This window comes from Crocodylus porosus, unplaced genomic scaffold (assembly GCF_001723895.1).
Source record: "Crocodylus porosus isolate Cpor-Errol unplaced genomic scaffold, CroPor_comp1, whole genome shotgun sequence".
Taxonomy (NCBI): Eukaryota; Metazoa; Chordata; order Crocodylia; family Crocodylidae; genus Crocodylus; species Crocodylus porosus.
In genome coordinates this window covers 23142427-23163041 of record NW_017728950.1, presented here as the reverse complement: position 1 = coordinate 23163041, position 20615 = coordinate 23142427, and the positions used below count along the sequence as shown (strand labels likewise).

At 43.4% G+C, this 20615-nt stretch overlaps 1 protein-coding gene across 1 annotated transcript in view; it reads right to left on the bottom strand.

Moving 5' to 3' along the window:
- The window catches only part of DNAH6 (dynein axonemal heavy chain 6), a 244646-nt gene that overhangs the window by 57566 nt on the left and 166465 nt on the right, over window positions 1-20615 (bottom strand). The window contains exons 57-63 of the mRNA XM_019555221.1: window positions 18338-18502; window positions 14145-14212; window positions 10845-11025; window positions 8070-8249; window positions 6616-6849; window positions 5982-6117; window positions 4689-4864 (exon numbers count right to left, since the gene is read on the bottom strand). Of these exons, the coding sequence (XP_019410766.1) occupies window positions 4689-4864; window positions 5982-6117; window positions 6616-6849; window positions 8070-8249; window positions 10845-11025; window positions 14145-14212; window positions 18338-18502 (1140 nt within the window). The remainder of the gene's footprint in view (window positions 1-4688; window positions 4865-5981; window positions 6118-6615; window positions 6850-8069; window positions 8250-10844; window positions 11026-14144; window positions 14213-18337; window positions 18503-20615) is intronic.

The window sequence follows — 20615 nt, the reverse complement described above, 5'->3', positions numbered from 1 at the left end:
TTATTTTTAAACAAGAGCACACAGTTGACTTATTTTCACCTTATGGTCCACTGTAAACCCCAGGTCATTCTCTGCAGTATTTCAGCCTAGCCAATCATTCCTCAGTCTGTATTTGTACATGGGATTATTCTGTTGTAAGTGCAGGGCTTGGCCTTTGTACTTGTTGAATTTTATTTGATTGATAAGTTCACCCTGGATCCTAAACATACCCTCTAGAATGACTGCAACTACACCCAAACTGGTGTCCTCTGCAAATTTGCTAAGCATGCATGTCATCATCCAGATCGTTTTTATTGTTTAATAATATCACTGGACCAATAACAGACCCCTGAGAAAAGCCACTTGATACATCCTCCCAATTAAACACTGAACCTTGATGACTACTCCTTGAACACAACGATCCAACCAGTTATGTACTAACCTTACAGTACCGTCATCTACTCCTTTATTATTTTAACATATTCATGTTGTGGGTGATGGTCTCTAAAGCCTTGCTGAAGTCAAGGTATATCACATGTCCCTGTAGTGGGACCTGGACCTCAGGGGTGGGACACCCTCTGGTGCCCAAATGACTTCGACCCCACTCCAGCTCCTTTGACTACCTTGCCTTTTGACTTCACATGCAATATCTTGATGGAACCTATAGTGCTTAGGAAGGTTGCCCACAGTCCCAGAGTGAGCCTCAGTTTATCTTAGCCAGCTGGTACTTACCTTGCCCAGCTGGCCCCAGTCTTGCCCCTCAGGCACTAAACTGTGGCTCTCCCGGCTCAACCAGTGGCTCAGGGAACAAGTTGCCTCAAGGGGACTCCATCCTCCCCTGCAGACATTACCATGCCTTACAGGTGTTACTTCGGGTTCCATCCACTGGGTACCCTGGCCCTGTCTGTCACAGTCCACTCAGCCTGCTGGGACCCTGGCTCTGGCAAGACTCTCGCTTCTCGCTGGGCCCCTGATTTAGCTTCTGCCCCTTTTGGGCTTCAGCCCATTTCAACAAGCTTTAGTCCTCTTAGCCTAGGCCTGTTCAGGTTTCAACTCTTCCCTGGCTTTAACCTCACTACCGTGGCCTTAACCCTCCTGGCCTTGGCCTAACTCCATCAGCTGCCTGGGCCCCTGGTTCCAAGATGGCTGCTGTTGCTCCATACCAGCCCTCAGTATTCTGGGTTCCTGAACCCAGGCCAAGCTGCCTTCACTATGTGTGACCTTAGCCCTCCCAGCCTTGGCCTAACTCGTAGCTCTGCACCAGTCTGGATATCTCTGAAACTCAGACCCCAGGCTAGGCTGCTATCAAGATGGAAGCCAGGCATCCCTCTGTGGCGTCTATCCTCCCCTTCAGCCAGAACCTGGTCCTTTGGTCAAACTTAAATGAAACATAAATACAAGCAAAACAACTCCAAACAAAAGTGCAACCCAATGCTGAGTTAAAGCCATACTTCCTCCTCCCTTAGCACTCTCCTTCATGCTCTCCCAGGTAGCTTAGGTGTCTGCCTCTGTCTCCTGCATCCCTTCTCCTCGGGAGCTCCTTTCTCTGTAACATGCAGGGCCAGACTGCCCATCTGGTTTCAGGCACTGGGCCCAACCACTTCCTTTCAGAGAATCATAGAAAATTACGGTTGGAATGTCAGGAGGTCATCTAGTCCAAGCCCCTGCTCAAAGTAGGACCATCCTTAACTAGATCATCCCAGCCAAGGCTTTGTCTACCCAAGTCTTAAAAACTTCTAAGGATGGAGATTCCACAACCTCTTTGGTTAACCTGTGCCAGTGGTTTGCCACCCTCCTAGTGAGAAAGTTTTTTCTAATATCTAATCTTAAATTTCCCTTACTGCAACTTGAGACCATTTCTCCTTCTCCTGTTATTTGCCAGCACTGACAATAGTCTAGCTCCATCTGCTTTGGAACCACCCTTCAGGTAGTTGATGGCTGCTATTAAGCCCCCTCTCAGTCTTCTCTTCTCCAAACTAAATAAACCCAGTTCCCTCAGCCTCTCCTAGGAAGACATGTTCCCCAGGCCCTCTAACCATTTTAACTGCCCTCTGCTGAACTCTCTCCAATTTGCCTACATCCTTTCTGTAGTGGGGGGCCCAAACCTGTACATAGGACTCCAGATGTGGCTTCACCAGTGCCAAACAGAGGGGAAGAATTTCTTCCCTCAGTCTCCTGACAGCTCTCCTACTAATGCAGCCCAGTATGCTGTTAGCCTCCTTTGCAACAATGCCAAACTGTTGGCTCATATTCAATTTACTATCCACTGTAACCCACAGGTCCTTTTCTGCAGAGCTGCTGCCCAGCTAGTTGGCCCCCAGCCTGTACCGGTGCATAGGATTGTTCCGTCCTAAGTGCAGGACTTTGCACTTCTCCTTATTGAGCTTCATGAGATTTCTTTCGGTCCAATCCTCCAATCTGTCTAGGTCTCTCTGAACCCTCCAGCATATCTACTACTCTGCCCAGTTTGGTGTGCAGCAGCGGGAGTGGTGTGCAGCAACAGTAGCTCCTCCCCTTGACCCCCTCCCCCCCGTGCCCCCAGATGAGCCATGGCTCTGTCCTGTGCCCACCCTGCCCTGTCTGGGCAACGCCTGCCTCAGCCCCTGCCAGGCTGCGCTCCTTGCTGCCTCCTTGCTGTCAGGCTGTGCTCCTCTCTAAGCTGTCATGCTGCGCTCCTCACTTCCTACATGCTGCTTTGCAGCTGTGTGCATGCACGGGCATTTATCAGCCAAATTATTAGCCACATCTGGCCAATTTCTGATGCAATCAATTTTCTTTATATTGGTCCCAATCCAATATTGGACCAATGTATCGGTGTGTCTCATAGTAGAAAATCAAGTTTGTTAGATATGACTTACTCTTGATCAATCATGCTGGCTATTACTGATTACCTTGTTCTCCTCTGGGTGCTTTGAAATAAATTCCTTGAGGACCTGCTTCATAATCTGTCCAAGTACTGAGGTCAGACTAACTGCTCTGCAATTCCTTGCAATCTCCATCTTCCCTTTCTTAAAAATGGGCACTATATTTGCTCTTTTCCAATTATCTGGGCCCTCACCTGGCTTCCACATATTCAAAAAGATTGTAGTCAACAGCTCTGAAAGTACCTTAGACAATTCCTTCATCACTCTAGAGTGCATCCCGTCTGGCTCTGCTGAATTGAAAGCATCTCACTTCTCTAAGTAATCCCTAACCTGTGCTTCCACTACTTAGGCTGTTTGTCGCCTTCCTAATCTTTGCTTGTCATCTGGTAGCAGATTTATTCACGAAGACTAAAGTAAAAAAGGCATTAAATACTTCAGCCTTCTGTATATCATTTGTCACTAGATTGCATTCTTCATTCCATAAGAGACCTACAGTTCCTTTGATCTTCCTCTTACACTGACAGAGGTATAGAATCCCTTTCTGTTGCCTTTTATAGCCCTTGCCACTTACATCTCAAATCGTGCCTCAACCTTCTTCGTTTTCTCCCTGCATGCCACTGTGATACTTTTATACCCTTCCCTGGTAATATAATTAAGTTCCATTTATATCAGCAATTCTCAACCATGGCGCTGTGACACTCTGGGGTTCCTTGAAATCCTATCAAGGGTACTGCAGTAACACATAACATTAGGACTGTTAGATATGCAAACACGATTCACAAGATAAGTCCAGAGATTTCAAACAGGAATCCAGTGTTAAAAACATTGAGTTGCAGTCTTTGAGTTCTTTGCAATAGAGGGATTGTTTCATTATTTTTCTGTAGTTAAAAAATGAATGAAAAACACAAGTTATCAATTTCTGAGTGGTGCCTTACGCCTAAGGAGAGGTACCTTGATCCTAAAAAGTCTGAGTACTGATCTACATGCACAGCCAGAAATAGAATTCCTACTTGTGTGCAAGTGCCAAAAATGGCAAATAGATTAGGGGTGTCAAAGAAATGGCCTGTGGGACTCTATCATCCAGTTCCTGCTACTGCCTGTGGGTCTTGAAGTTGACTCACAAGCAGCAAGTATTGTCCATTCCAGCCACTCTGAGACCATGTGTCTGCTCCATGCCAGATCTAATACACATCCTGAAGTTGTGCTGGAGCAGCCAGTGTGGTCCCAGAGTAGGCAGTGCACTCCTGGAGTGGTCAGCATGGATTGTGTGGTGCCAGAGCAGCTGGTGCAGTTCCAGACCACCTAGCACAGGCACTGAAGTGCATGTAATGCCTGCCCCAGCCAATCCAGGACACAGTGCTGGATATGAAATGGAGTGGACCTGTGCTGAAACAGGTGCTGTGTGCAGCATGGTCCCAGAGTGGCTGGGGCAGGTGTGGCATGCAGCACTGTCCTGGAACAGATGCTGCATGTGGTGTTGCCCTGGACTGGACACTTTGGGACATGCACGGCACGTGGCATTTGCTCCAGGGCACATACTCAGTCCAACATTGGGGGGCCAATCTATGGGCCTGATGGGGCCCCTGAAGCCAGATTAGTTTGACACCACTGATGTAGATGACTAAATCTAGACATTTAAATGACCAGAAAAGTAACAGAATGCCACTCATATTGCTCTACAGGGAAAGAGGCAGGCCAGCCTACTGTTTCCTTCCTTTGGAAAGGTCCTTCAGCTCCTCCTGAGCTTATGGCCAAATAACACATTTTAGGTTAAAGCAAATTATTCTTGCAAGCTTTCAAGTGGAGTAAAATTATTGCACAGTTGGATTTCAGTGAAAAACATACCTTTTCTTCCATAAAACATTTCACAATAATCAGTTTCTGAAACATGCTCAGCCTTGTGTCCCAGGGACCTTTTGTTAAGCCTTCCTTTTTTTCTTCTTCAGCTTGGCCTGAATGATATGAAAGCTCAGAATCATAGCCTTCCCAAGCTTCTGGGTTAATGTGAATATCAAGGCACCCTAAAAATGACAGAGTTATTAGCAGTGTCATTAATTTATAACTCACCATGAAGAAATAGTTCACAATATTAAGATACTGAAGATGAAAAATTTAAAAGGCAGCAGCTTATTTATTCATACTTTTGGCCTCAAATCCCTTTGCACACAGTCATGGTGACTGTGTGCCCTGTTACAGGACTGTCTTGGACTATAAGATTTATAGGACTGGACTGAGGCAGAGATACTGTAAGCCCAATGTCTAGAGTTTCCACTCCTGAGGTCACATAATGATGTCAGGCCCTGAGCTTTAATTTTTTTTAAAAAAGGAGAAAAAGAAACAAAGACAGAGAAAGAGAGACAGGGAGAGATTTCTCTTCCTTGTGATTACAAGAAAAACTTGAAAACGTAACCTGACTGCAAGTGCTCATCAGATCATCTGACCTGTTGGCCCTGTCAGTGTACGTGTGTCAGTGGAATGCTATGGTAGCTGCAGTCAACCCATTCAACATTATCTACCATCACTGAGAACAGTCTAGCTCCATCTTCTTTGGAACCACCCTTCAGATGGTTGAAGGCTGTTATTATACATTTCATTTGTAGAGACAACCTGTCCCTTTGTTACTACATATGCCTTGCTGGGAGAGAGAGAGAGATTGAGGACTCCAGCTGCCTTCTCTGCTGCTCCTGAAGGGAGGAGACTCTTTCCTGCTCCTGTGAGAAGGAAAAACCTAATATCTATGCCTGCTGCTCCCAGAGGGGAGACTGTGCTGCCCCAAAGGCAGATAGGAACATCTACTCCCTACCTCCTCCTCACCCCCACTGCCATCTTGAAGCTTTGGAAGAGAAGGAGACCTCCTCTCCATACAACCCAATGAGGCATGACGGCAAACTCCCCCCAAATCATTAAGGGCAGGAATGAGAGCAATGGGGAAAAAAAGCAGTTATACAAAAGGAGAAAAGGCATTATATCAATAACAAGCATGTTAAAATTTGAATAAGTTGCCTCTGAAGTAATCTGTTAAAAAAAGATTAGATAAAATACAAGCAGAAACCGTGTAAAAGATACTCTTTGAAAGAAAACCATGGGGTAAAGGAACAGGCCTTTCTAAGAGACATTCTTAATTTTTTATCAAATTACCTATTTTAATGAAAATGTGCATGGAAAGTATCTCTTTCTGAAGGCCTTTAAAACATGGGAGCATTTCCTCTAAGTCACAGCACATATACCACATGGTGTCTTCAAGCCAGGGAACATTAGGCTTAGATGGCCGTTCCTGTTGGACAGATAAAAGGATCAGTGAAAATATATAAGACAAAAAAGGAAACATAAAAATTAAAAAAATATGAAGCCGTTTTACTATTCAATGCAAGACAGCTGCAAAATAGTCAATTTAATAATTATTCCATTCAGAAAAGCATTCAAACATATGCTTACATATTAATGTTACATATTAATGTAAAAGCTACCCCCTAGTGCTTTTTTCAGGATATCAGTTAAGCACACACTCAACTTTATGCATATTTTATGTCCCATTGACAAGCATGACTGACAGCCTTTGGCATAAGAATGCTTTCCTGGCCTGGGCCAATAAGTCAAAAATACCTAAAAAATTATCTCAAATATTTTCTAAGAATTAGCTGTTTTGCAAGTTGGAAGAATAAGTCACCAGTCACACAGACAACTTCCTCTCACTATCTACTCATCACTTTTTTCAATCAAAAACCTAGAATGATTTAGAGTTTTGTTTGTCATAAATCTGTGCGAAGCGCACCTTGTCTAAGCCAGCAGCTCCACGGAGGAAAAAATTCCATTCTGCATCTGTAAGTTCCTCTCTCTGTCGCATGATTTCAATACACAGCATAAAGCTGTAGATGAGTTTGTGTTCCTCAAAAAGGCCCCGAGATACATTAATGTAAGTTGCATACAGAGTCTGACTGAGCAGTATTGCTAGGCGCTGCTGCAGATTATCATTCTTTTCAGATGTCTCAATGGTTGTATTAAATAACTGCAGGGGAAAAATAACAGCTTAGATGAGTTGGTTATTAATAGTTAATAATGGGTGTACTTTGAGTAATTCACACAACTGACTAGAAATGTAGTTCTCAAACCTGTTCATATTGTATGCTACTTTTTAAGCCAGCAGGTCTCTTATAGGCTGTGTTTAGTCTCAACCTTCCATTAATTTCACATTTCTACAACAGCACTAATTCATGGAATTATGAAGCGAATACACGGATAAGCTGTATGAGCCTACTATGTTCTGATTTTGCACTGTACTATGCTCCGATTTTGCTATGACATGGAATTATTTACTACTATGATACACAAAGTGCTGTGGACTGCAGGGAAATGCTCTGCAGGATGCCAGTGTTCTGCATCCCACTAGGGCAGATCCATCAAACCAGAAAAATATATTATAGAGTTGCATCCTTTTATGGTCATCATGCTTAATAAATGAGTATGAAAATAACAAGATCTGGGTTCTTCTGAAGATTTCTAGTGTGACCTTTAAAAATTGTTTATATCAAATATTATAAAACTTGGTTACTTAAGTGCCAAATCAAAAAGTGATCTGCTTACCGCTCAGCAGTAAGTTAAGTCTGTTGACTTCAGTGGTAACAATAGCATTCGAAAAAATAGTCAGCTTTTCTTTAAACTAGTAAATGTACCACATTTACCAAAATCCATGATGACTCTGAATTTAAGACAAGAGACTGTAGGAGGCAAGTGCAGGGAAACACAGCAGCTCTGGCTGCGACTGTGGCTCTGGCTCTGACATGTCAGGGCCAGAGCCACAGCAGCCACCTGCCCCCTCATCATCTTGTACTCAAATCAAAGACAAGGGGACTTTTTTCCCCCTGTTAAATTGGGGAAAGAATTTTGTCTTGGATACAAATAAATATGCCAGTATATGCCTAAAATCAGTATTTGGTACGATGCTTGGGAGTTTTGTAACTACTAATTTTCTAACCTTATCATAATCAAATGAGAAACAATGGATTTTCTCTCAATGTAATAAATCACCATCACCTTAGTTAGTTTGGTTTATGCTTATTACACTATTACCAGAGGTTTATGACACACCCTCCTTTTGGAATAGGGGCTTAATATTTTTGCTGTCAGTATTTCAGATAGTGATTGTAAAATCGTATCTGTACACATCCATGTAATTGTTTTATGCTTATCTTAGTAACAATGTTTACCTAAAAGAAAGCTTAAACCAACCTGCTTAAAATATTTTAAGGAAAATTGATACATAGGATCTATCTCTGACAAGCTGGCAATTACAAAGTACATAACAGATCCACGAGTGGCAACAGGGCGGTATTTTTCACGTGCTGCATTTATCTTCTCCTCGGTTGTTTCTGCTTCTTGCAGTCTTGTTTTAATGGCACCAGAGGTAATCTGGAACAAATGTTTTCAAAAGTATTTGAGAAAGATATTTCTGAAAATGAGGGCTGGAAACACTATAACAGCACTAGTGGTTGCATGAGCTCCAAAGACACGTGACTGTCACTTCATACCATTCTATAAAAGTTCTTTATACCTCTTTTTAATCTGCTGCAAGTGGGAAGCTCTGGGTCCAGGAATGTCTCTGTCTATATATGCCAGACACTATATACTTTTGGGAAAAATAATGGTACCTTTGACAGTTTTCAGTATTTAAACCAATCAGTGGTACTGAACTGCATTTTGTGAATTATGACAATGAGCAGTATGAGTTTACACCCAAGAACAGGAAATGGGTTTTTAGCCATAAGTACTACTTCTGGAGAAAAGGAAATTCTGAGACCTTCTGTGTTAAAAATTCTGAGTGAAAAAAAAAAAGGAAAGTATAAATGTGTTTAGAATATCTGAAAAATAACTAAAGATTATCGCTGTACACAAGCCAAGACAACTTCATTATTCTGAGTGGTTCTGGGGATTTAGGGGGAATGGGAAACAAAAGCTTGCTTATATTTATGTTGGAATAATAGTCTAAATGTTGAATACTGAAAATTAAGACCAGATGCTAAGCTTAGTATTTGCATGCACCTGTAAAAGTCTGTCCCAAAATTCTAAATGCAAATAAGAAATAACTGCAGGGTCTGATTTTCTGACTTTCAGTAGTGTCAGCTTAATTTATTAACTTTTGAGAGTTTCACAACTTTCCTGTTGATCTCAGACCTGACCTACAAAGACCACTTTTAAGAACAAAATAGTAGTTCATTCTGGGCACATCTACATGTTCATTAATGTGCCATAATTATGGTGCCTTAAGTTTAGTACCTGTAATTACAGGTACTAAAGTTAATGCACCATAATCAGCGCTACTGCACATTAGTGCCCGTGCACATTTTTTTTGTGATGCTAAATAAGGTATGGTACACTAATTCTACTGTGCATTAGCATGGGTTTTGCCAGTCACGCTAATACACAGTAGAATTAGTCTACTGTGCTTGAAGCACCTTGTATAGACACGTCCTCTGAATGGCTCATTTCATACCAAGCTGAGCTTGCCATTAGGCCAGATTCCCATTTGGCCAGGATCTGTAGCCCTATCTTTGTTGGTGGGCATTTAGATGTGTATTCCACTAACCCCAGGGAAATAAAATACAAGCCAGCATGAGCATGTGTGACAGAATGTAGCCTCATTGACCAAAATGAAACCACTGAATAATTATTACGATGAAAATTTAAATAAAACAAAAGCATGGGTCAGATTTAGAGTAGCCACCATTCCATGTTAGCTTTTATCAACACCTCCCACACAGTTAACATCTATTTTGTATACCAATTTGTGCAAATTTTGGCAAATGCTGACTTTTTAAATGCCCGCTACAGTAGCAGAAGATTTTTTATATGAGCAACAAGCAAAGAAGGACTTTTGGAGGGGGTGTATACTAGAGATGTGCAAAGTGGGCCCTATTCAATTCAAATTCAGCCCGAATCAGGGACAGTGATTCAATTCATTGATTTGGATCACTGTCCCTGATTCTGCCAAATCTGCCAAATCTGCCAAATCTGAATCTGAATCTGGAAATTCGATGCTGATTTGGAGAATCAGCAATTCGGACACAGACACAGCTTTAAAAGTTTTTTCTACATACCTTGAGGCAGCAGGTGCGGTTCGTGATCGCTGCAATGCTGGGGTGCATGAAGTAGCCCACAGGAGTGCGGGGGTCCTCCACATGCTTGGCAGTGAACCTGGAAGTGGACTGGAAGTACTTCTGCCAGGGAATACACTGCCCCCTCCACCCCCCCGCAATGGCAATCAGCCACAGGGGGAACCCGGGTGTAAGACCCAGGACGCACTAGTCACTGAGCCAGGAAGGTGTAGGAGGAGCCCCCAGTGCACTCCCCAGCAGACCCAAAAGTGGACCAGAAGTGCTTCCGGTCCACTTCTGGGTCTGCTGCTAAGTGCGCTGAGAAGCCCCCCGTGCTTCTGTGGAACACTCCATGCACCAAGCACAGCAGCGCTCACAAGTCCCTGCTACCTAGAGGTATGTAGAAGGAACATTTAAAGCTGTCTCTATGTCCAAATTACTGAATCTTTCCAAATCTCTCCGAATCAATTCGAAGGGTTCCAGTTCGATTTGGAGAGATTAAAGGGTCGTCTGAGTTGAATCAGATTTGGAGATTTGGCCACCGAATTGGGCTGAATCTCCACCGAATCAAATCAGGACTGAAGTTTTGCACAGCCCTAGTGTACGCTGCCTCTCTCATCCACAATACTGAAATGTTTTTAAAACATTAACAAAATCCATTGATTGGAAATGAATGAAAGTAATTAATTTGGACTTTCAAAATGGGGTTATATTCAGACTTGTGACCCCGTAAGCTAGTCTAACTGTATTAAATAGATCTGGGTTTTAAAAGGTCAGTCTGTTATTCCAATCTGTAGAAGTAAATCTATGAAGAGGAAACACAAATGTGACAACCCATTCCCTCTGGAACTTTCTATACAGTTAGGTAAGTCATTTTTAAATTGCAACAAGGCACTGTAATTATGTCTCCTGCCTTTGATTCCTGCAGTGTGTTGATGAGTTCTTCATTGTCCAGTATGTTTCCCTGAGAAGTAAACAACATTTTCAGAATTTTGTCTTCAATGGCCTTCAGTTGATTTTTATCAGAATTGATTCGTACAATGAGCTGGGTTCTTTGATTCTCAAGATCAGGTTTCTCCAGTCGCACAACGTCACTAGGAAAAAAAGTTCAAATTTTTGATTGACAGCTCTTCCACCTCTCTTGCTCCTGCTTTCTTTTTGTTTCCTAGTCCAGTCTATTCTCATAAATTTTTCCAAACAGCCTAGGATCAGATCCTGACCAGCAATTCCAGTGGTACAAAGGGCTGGCCAAATCCTCAGCTGACAGGACACTGTGGTTTCCCATGACATAGCATACAACTCTGGCTGGAATATGTTACTGGGCAGGCTGTGGGTGAAAACAGTATGTAATTCCCATTCACACAGGACAACTTATAGAAGCCCTGACACTACTCTTAAGTACAGGTTAGCTGGACTGAGGGATCTAGTGTTCTGATGTGAAAAGTGTGTGCATCCCTGAAGCTTGTAGGGGAAGATAAAGCTATTACAACAGCAAAGACGGAAGATAGCAATAGGCTTATCTAACTTGTCTGTAAGTAGGAAAATTCTGCAACAGAAGTTAAAACATCATTTTTTGTTAATTCTTCACCATGATACTTTCTGTTCTAAGAATGAAGCAAATGCCTTGGTTTGCGTTAGCTTTGGGAGGTAAATATTGTTTAACATAGGTTGTGACTGCTGAACAGGCTTGGTATAGTTTAAGAATGTGAACAAAGCAAAAACTGAGCCTCAGAACCAGCAAAGCATTTAAACATGACAGATACATAAATAGCTCTGTTGACCTTGAACAGATTGCACACATGCTTAAAAGCATACTTTAGATACATAGTGAAATAGAAACTTATATAATATTGTAGTTCACTCATTTTAAAGTTAAAATGCATTTATTATGGATATATACAGAGAGGAATTATTTTATAGAAACAGAAGAGAAGGGCTGGAAGGGACCTCTAGAAGTCATTTGGTTCAATCACCTGCCAGAGGTAGGATCATCCCTATCCAGACCATCCTATACAAATCCATTGGCTAACCTCTCAAGAAAACTACAGTCAATGCTGACACAAGACATAACACCCTAATCTGCCACAGGTAAAGCAGGGAGACCACTGTGGCCAATATCACAGTACTGGAAAAGTTGCTTAAATATGGTTGAGAGATCCCAGGAAGAGGGTCACACCACCCACTACAGAGAAATGCAAAAAAACCCAAGTTTGTACCAATCTGACCATTCTTCCTAACCTCAAATATAGCGATCAATCTGACTCTGAGAGGAGGGGAAATACCCTCTAGCAGGAATATTCAAAGTCAAGTCCCAGAAGGAGCACTAGCACACCCCAGTCAAAATCCCCAGCGTTGACTGCAGCCAACACTCAATGTTTCTGAGGAAACTGTAGCAATAGGAGGGGAAAAATTCCCTTCCAGCCCCATGCGGTAACCAGCAAAGCTCGAAAGGATGGGAAATACCCTTGGTACAGCATAGATATGGCTACACATATAGATCATCCCTGATCAATGTTTGTCCAACCTCTTCTTGAACACCTCCAACGATGGAGAGTGCACAACTTCCATAGACAGTCTATTTTTCTGCTTCGTTGCTGTAACACTGAAGAAAGAATGTTTTCTGGATATCCAATCTAAACCTACTTTGCTTCATCTTCAAGCCATTAGTCCACATGCTTCTCTCTGCACCAAGAGGAAAATGTGTTTTTCCTTTTCTTTATGGCAGCCCTTTCAAGTATTTGAAGACTGCTATCATATTCCCTCTTAAGTACCTTTTCTGTAAGCTGAATATGCCTGGCTCCTTCAACCTCTCCAGCTTGCCTTCCAAGCCCTTCATTTTTGTTGCCTCCTGTAACTTCTCCAAGTCCTTCTTAAAATATGGAGCCCAAAACTGCACACTGTACTCTAGATGAGGCCTAACCAGTGCCAAGTAGAAAGGTACTATCACCTCCTGTATTTTGCATCTAATGCTTCTTTTGATGCATTCCAAAACAGCATTCATCTTTTGTGCAGCTACATCACACTGGAGACTCATACTGAGTCTGTGCTCTACCAAGACTCCCAGATCCTTCTCTGTAGTGCTACCATCCATCCAGGTGTCACCCATTTTATAGTTGTATTTTTGATTATTCTGTCTGAGGGGTAGTACCTTGCATTTGTAATTGGTAGAATAAATAATTGTTTGCTTTAAGCAGTAGAATGCACTTGACACCATTTGTTCAACACCCCATTTCTGAAGTATATTTCATACTCTAATGTCAAAGCAGGTCTGGCTCTGTCTCAGAACCTAACAGGACAATGCTGTTTATTATTAATACAAACAATCCTGGGTACATGACTTTGGTATGTTTTGTGCTCATTATGGGCAGTATGTAATGGCATTTAAAACTAGCCTATTTGACATGGTGGTAGAATTGACATACATATCCTGAGTTTTATATACCATATTTACTCAATTAAAACATGGACCCCCTCCCTCCATGTTAAAGTCTCTCATCTTACCACTGGATCCCACACTGCTGCTCTGAGTTCCCCACCCCACAAGTGGGAGACATGGACCGGCTGGGACCCAACCCTGCTCCGGGGCTGCCGAGACTGTGCCTGCCTCACACCCAGGCCAGAGGAACACTGCTCTGAGGCATTCTGAGGCACTCTGCTTTTCCCAGCGTGGGCCATGCCAAGGAAGGTGTTACTTGCCCCTCACCCCCTGGGCTCTGTGTCCCAGGCTCCCACACCCTACTCCCAGGGCCGGGCCCCAGCCAGAACTTGCTTCCCCTTAGCAGATTTAAGATGAGCCTCCAATAATTAGATTCTATATAAGGAAAATTACAACAAATGCATAAATTTTCCGTGAATAGAATGTAATTATTGAGGATTGTCATAAATTCAGTGCTGTCTTATATTCAAGGAAATACAGTGAATGATTCCTAGTACAATTAAAATACTAAAAATCTGAGTATAGGATGTGACAGAAAGACAACTTATTGAGGCAAGAATTATTTATTTATGATTGTGAATCATAAATTTGGGCAGGGGGCTGGACTCGATGATCTCCCGAGGTCCCTTCCAGCCCTAATGTCTATGAAAATCTATGTGACATGGTATGTTACAGAAAGAAAATTGCTCTGTTTTTTGTTTCATTTTATGCTTGCATCATCTTAACATTTTGAAACTATCTACCATAGGATAAATAGCAAAAATAAAAGTTACAGACCTTAACAGCTGATCCTCAAGGCCAGATCTGGTTACAGTGAAATTGATTATAGTGACCTTGATGCACACCTGTAGAATGAACACAGTCAATGACTAAACATTACATGTGTGTAGGTTAATACAAGAGAATCAGGGGATTTGCTATGAATAAGAGTGCAACCCAAAGTGAAGATAAGGTCTACCTGAGAAAGCATTCCCCATCAAAACTGTAATTTGCAGTTGTTAAAAAACTTCCCATTCAGGCTGAAAGTTCATATGGGTGGGCTCTGTCCAAAAATAATTTATTGGCAAAGTTTGAGGAAACTTCTGAAGTGATGAAAGGATGAAAAAGTAATTTTTCACTTTGTAAAATAATTGTCCTCATTATTGTTTCATGTTACATAACTCCCAAAAGGCTAAGACTTTGGAATCTTACGCATATTTAGTCTGCAGTGACTAGTAAGAGAGCTGGAAGTAGGGAACATTTTTTAATGCAAAAAGCGAAGGTCCTGAAAATTCAAAGTCTGATGTATTCATAGGAAGAAACAGCATTAACTTTTAAGCAGTAATCTTAAATATAGATGTGGTGTGCAGGTTTGTGCAGTTATATGTCTAGTCCAATACATTGATCTAAACATACATGTTGTGATTTTCAGACCCAAGTACCTATAATTCCTAGTTTGTGTTGTGATGCTCAGCAATTCTGAAAGTCAGCCTGCAGTCACTTAAAAACTGATATAGTTACCTATTTCACAGGGGGATGGAATGCATAAGAAACACATCTTTAAAACACTGTATACATAAAAAGAATGATAAAGGTCAGTGGCACCCAAGCTTTAATAGACCAAAAGACTTGGATACAAAACAGATACATGACATACGGTGCAACTTGGAGTGTATAATTTTCCTGAGAAAAATCATGCGTAATGCATCATTGTGCATTATACTGGCGTAAGTATTGTATGTCTGGAACTATCCTAGAGTAGCAGTATGGTACAGGTAAACAGACTATTACCTATTTATCCACCACCTATTGGCAAGAAACTATAAAATAGCACCTACTACAAGTATTTACTAAGGAATAGATGACAGTCCATTTGCTTAGCATCTGGTGAAATTTACAGGAGTGTACAAAAACAGTATAAAAGATGCTATTTGAAATGCATCACGTTTTCAGGCTGGAATTTCTAAATTCCTGTCTGTTTTTCCTGTTCTGGGGACTTCAGATCATGCGGTCTATTGGAACAGGAGCACTTTTTAAAAAAATTCTAAAATCAACAGGGGCTCAGAGAAGTCAGGTGACTTCCCAAGCTTCAAGTCACATGAGACCCAAGATTAGAAGTCTGCCTAGCCCTAGCCCATGTATAGTTATAGCGCTGCTCTTCAACTTGACTAACCTTAAATAATGAAGGCACAATCCCATTTCACTTTAAGAATATAGGTGGCACATGTGCCACAGTGTAATGAATGTTTTTGGCATTTCATACCTCTCTCCTACCCTCCTTTTCAAGCTGACCCATAACAACATGCATTTAATAGTCATTTGACAAAATAGAGAATAGAGGGGAAATGTCTATCCTACCAGAAGTAAGGGAAAGTGGACATTTCTGTGATCAAAGCTGAATCTCAAGCTGTGTATAAGCACCCAAACCAAAAGTTATGTGGCTGGGGAAACACCATTTAGATGCACAGACTGAAATATGATTTGGTCCCTGGATTGAATAACTTTCAAGATGTTGTTCATCTATGGCTTATTACACTATGCATAGGATCTAGATGATAAAACCTAAATATATAAATATAAAAATGTTCAAAAAAATATACACATCAAAGTAAATGATCAGAAACAGAGTAAGTGTCAATTACTGTAAAAGATGTACCTTGGTCAAAATACGATATTGAAGTTATCTAGGCTAGATTATTGTACACCACTATAACAGGCTATGACCCCACGGTTGGCTATGACACACCCTGATGGTCACCCTGCTCCTCTTATGTCCTTAAGTCCCTTATACATTCTCCTCTTCCTGCTTTTCTGCCATGCCTCGATGAAAATAATTACTCAGAAAAGGGACGCTGCCCTTGGGATACCTGAGCGAGATCTCATCTGCTCCTGAGCTTAGTCTCATTTACTCAGCACCTTCACTGCCTATTACATGGCTCCAGCTGCCCCTTACACCATGCCCATGCCTTGCAGATGTTACCATTCACTCTCTAGCTGTCCCTCTCTGCCCACACCCAGGCACTTCACCCATCCTGGCTACTCCTGGTTGTGGCCCTGGGTCCCTGACCCTACTATCAACACCCCTGAGGTACTAAGCCCCTGGCCCTAAGTCCAGCCTTCTCTGGACTCTGGGTCCCTGATCCTGTTGGTCTCTGGATATGGCCCTTACGGACTAGGGGTAGGTAGTTATTTGAGCCAAAGGGACACATAGGGAGTTTTGGTGAGCAATCATGCACTGGGTCACCCTAACCCTAACCCCCCCACAAATTCGTTTAGTGGCACTGCTCTGTGCTAGGCTGGACAGCTTGGATGCAGCCATTGGCAGGTGGAGAGCAGAATCCAGGTCAGGACAGGCAGATGGGGCCAGGATCGCAAGGCAGTAACAGCACAGGGCTAGGGCAGAGCTATGATCCACAGCTTCCATGCCCCTGCAATGAGTGCTACTTCTGCAGGCACAGGCATAAGGGGAGTGGATTTCAACTCTGCCCTGGGCCCTGGCCCTGCACTGTCACCACCCAGAGATCCCAGGGTCATGGAGACTGGTAGGTACACAAATGGCAGAGTGTGTGGCCAAGAGGATGGATAGGGCTCTGGGCAAATGGGAAGCTGCATTTAGGAGCAAGACGTGTGGGCAGGGCCAGGTCTGGGATCTGGGGTGCAAGGCCAAGGCCTGGGACAGAACCACAATCTGCTCTCTGCATGCTCCTACCTGCAGAACCAGCACCTGTTGCCGGGCAGGCAAGCAGTTGATTGCTGTCACCACCCTGCAATCCTGCCGCATAATCCTGGCCTCAACCACTCGTCCTGCTCCCTTACACTGCTCCTCACCCATTTGCAGCTCCAGCCCATCTGCCTGGCTTTACTCCCTAACCACATATGTCCTGCTGCAGTGGTGGGGGCAAATGGGCTGGGGTACCCAGGCAGCAGGGCTGGGTCTGGTGGTGGTGGCAGCAGGAAGGAGCTGCTACTGCGGGGGGGGCCAGGAAGCAAGTCTGGCCACTGTGCCACCCCAGCCCCTCTGTTTGCCTGGGGGCAGTGGGGCTGGCCATGGGTGCCATGGCCTGGGTTCTACCTGTGCCTGGGGCAGGGTAGGAATGAGGGACCTGCCTTGGGCCAGATTTGGCTCATAGGCCATATTTTGTCCACCCCTGCCCTAGACCCTGGCCTGGTTCCTAGGCCAGTTGAGATCTCCAGGCTCCCCAGCCCCAGCAGTCTCCAGCTGTGGGCCATCCATGAGATTGGCCCCTCCTGTGCCCTGGCCCCTCTCCTAGGGCAGTTGAGAGCTCTGGGCTCCCTGTCCCTGCTCACCCCTCCTGGGCTATGAGTCTCTGACTTTGCCTACAGGTCCCTGACCCTCCTTGCTCTCATGACCGTTTGGGTGTGGCCTTGCTCTTTGGCCCTGGCCCCTTTTTTGGGGGCCCTTGCCCTGCTTCTGGGCCAGATGAGACCACCTTATCTCCTCTTGTCTCAATCCACACACCACCAACTTGCTTACCCTACCGTACGTGTCTACCAGGAGCTCTCATTCAAAACCACTACAGCTCCAAGATATAACTGAATGTGTGGGACTGGAGCCTGATAAATCCCACCAAGGCCCTGCAGTTGAGTAGCTTTTCACATGCCAGCTGCCAGGATCAGACTACTGCCCCAGCTCAGGCTCTGGGCTTCTACCCTGTAAACCCAGCCCCCTCTTGGGTCATGTGACTCCTGACTGCCTCCTGGCAGACTGTTCCATCTGCAGCCTGCCTTCTCAAAGTAGGAGGAGCACCAAGCCTCCTGCTAAAACTGTTCACTTAAGAAACAAAAGGAAAGGTTTTTCTCCCTTTTCTCACCACTTTGAAACTTTAATAAAAAATATCTGAGAGAGAAATAGGACCTGAAAATGGGAAAATGTGCAATACTTCAGATCAACTGAAGCTGATAATGTCTTTCCAAGAATGACTGATTATCATTTGGCTAGTATGGTACTAGTCTAGAATGCTGCATTATACCTCTGGAAGGTAGTGTGGATTTGGTAATTTCGTTATCATGTAGAACCTGAAGTTTTTATCGTAATCAATGTCAGAATCTCCAAGGCGAATGAGCATTCTTCCACCAGAAACAAAGGTCTGTTTCAAAAGAACAGGCTCCAGAGCAGGGTCCAAGGCTTCCTTGAGCTTTAGGGGGAAAAAATATATATTTTTATATTTAACTGGTAACAGAAATACTTCAGTATAAAACAAAATTAAATTAACACTGTCCACTTTACACAAGAAGAATACTATTCTGTTGTTCTCTTATACTTCTCTAGCTCTGTTTTTCTTTTGTGGAATGATAAGGTTAGAATTAACCATTCAGATCTTACTAAATATTGTCCACATCACAAATTCTGCATTTTTAACAGTGTGCAGACAATCAGTTTTACTACAGAAAATATTTAAGTGTACTTGACTAGTCAATGGTATAGCAGACCTCAGTGTTAAAGCAAATGAATGTGCATTAAACACATATAAAACATTACCTATCAAGATAAGGAAACATAGTTTACTAAACTGAGAACTGAAAGTATAAAACAAGATTGACCCTACAAAGACTTATGTTCATGTGTTTTTAAGCACCTTTTATTCACACAAATAGTCACAATGAAATCAATGTGCTTAAAGTGTTTTCTTGGAGGTTACTCAGAACCTGCAGGAATCAATCCAGTAAAGGGCACGTTTTCCCCACTCCTACTGTTCTTTATCATCTGTCTTATGGATCAGGGTGCCCTGATGGTCCTATATCCTTTTAATGGGAATAGTTGAGAGAGGATGGGCATAGCCTGGATCCCAGAAACAGCAAAAATAAACCAAATTTTGATATGAATTCAACAGAACTCTTCAGCATGTGCTTAAATCCATTTCTACTTAGCAAGTGGTTAAGGATACACATAAATTCTTTGCTGAGTTGTGTACTACATATATATTTAGCCAGTGAACAGATGACATATCTCTCTAGATTAAGAGGGCATGTATATACTCATTTGGAGACCTGGGTGTTCTGTTGGATCTGTGGTTAATTCTGGATGATTAGACAGGAGCGGCCAAGAGTAATTCTTTCCATGTTCACATGGCAAGGAGTCTTATTTTTTGTTAGGCATGGACCCCCAAGTGAATTATTTACCATATTTACTTGATTCTAAGGTTTCTTCCACCCCACTTAACATAGGGGGAGAAGCCCCTTGTCTTAGAATAGAGTACTGGGGGGGGGGGAGGGTGCAGGGGCAGCGGGCTGCTGTGGCTTGGGCTGCAGCCCCTTACGCAGGGTTGGGTCCATAGCTGCAATTGCTGCCTGCCTCCCCCCACCCCAACCTTTGCACACTTCCATCTTCCTTCTGCAGTCTCTTTCCCTCATCTCCCCCACTGCTAGTAGCCTCTGCTCCCTACCTGCCCCCCCCCAGCCCTTCACTTGCTCTGCACCAGCAGGCAGTGTCCAGGATGCAGCCAGGAGAACTGAGTATAACCGCAACCCAGCCCTGTAGCACTGGCATGCAGCCCACATGGCTGCTACAGGGCTGAGCTGGGGCCATGCTCAGTGCCCCAGACTAGAACACGAATGGAGCCTACTGGCATGGAACAAGGGTTGAGGGAGGAAAGGGGGAGAGTGGAGAACAGAGGCTGGGGAGGAAAGGAGGAAGGAAGAGCAGAGGGGGAGGGGGAAGGGGACAGTGTTGCCAAGTCTGCTTATAATAAGTGGAATTGGGCTTGTTTTTTTTTAAAAGTCACTTAAACTGTTTTGAGAGGCTGGCTTGATAAGCACCCCCACGCCGCTCTCTTTGAAATTGGTTGGGCTTGTTTTTAAAGGCAATGCAGCTTTTTCTTCTTGTGAGGCTTGGTAACACTGGAAGAGGGAAGAAAAGACTGGGGGAAGGGGAAAGGAACAGAGGAGGATTGGAAACAGGGGCCAGAGGCTGCAGCAGTGCTGGGGCAGGTGAGGGGTAGAGGTGGCACAGGGGCAGGCGTAAGCAGGGGGAAAGTTGCTTGTCTCCCTGCAGCAGTGGAAAAATTGAATTAAAGACAGCCCTCTAATAATTATAATTTATACATGGGAAATTATAACACACATATACATTTGTATGTATAGAATCTAATTATTGGGGCTTCATCTTAAGTTCAGGGACATCTTACATTGGGTAAATGTGGTATATCCTTGTCGCCCTTAGATTTAATCACTAGAATGTGCTCTATTTGGAGCAATGCTGGAAGAACACCGGGAAGTGCTGAAAACAGTTTGAGGTTGTTTGGTTGTTGC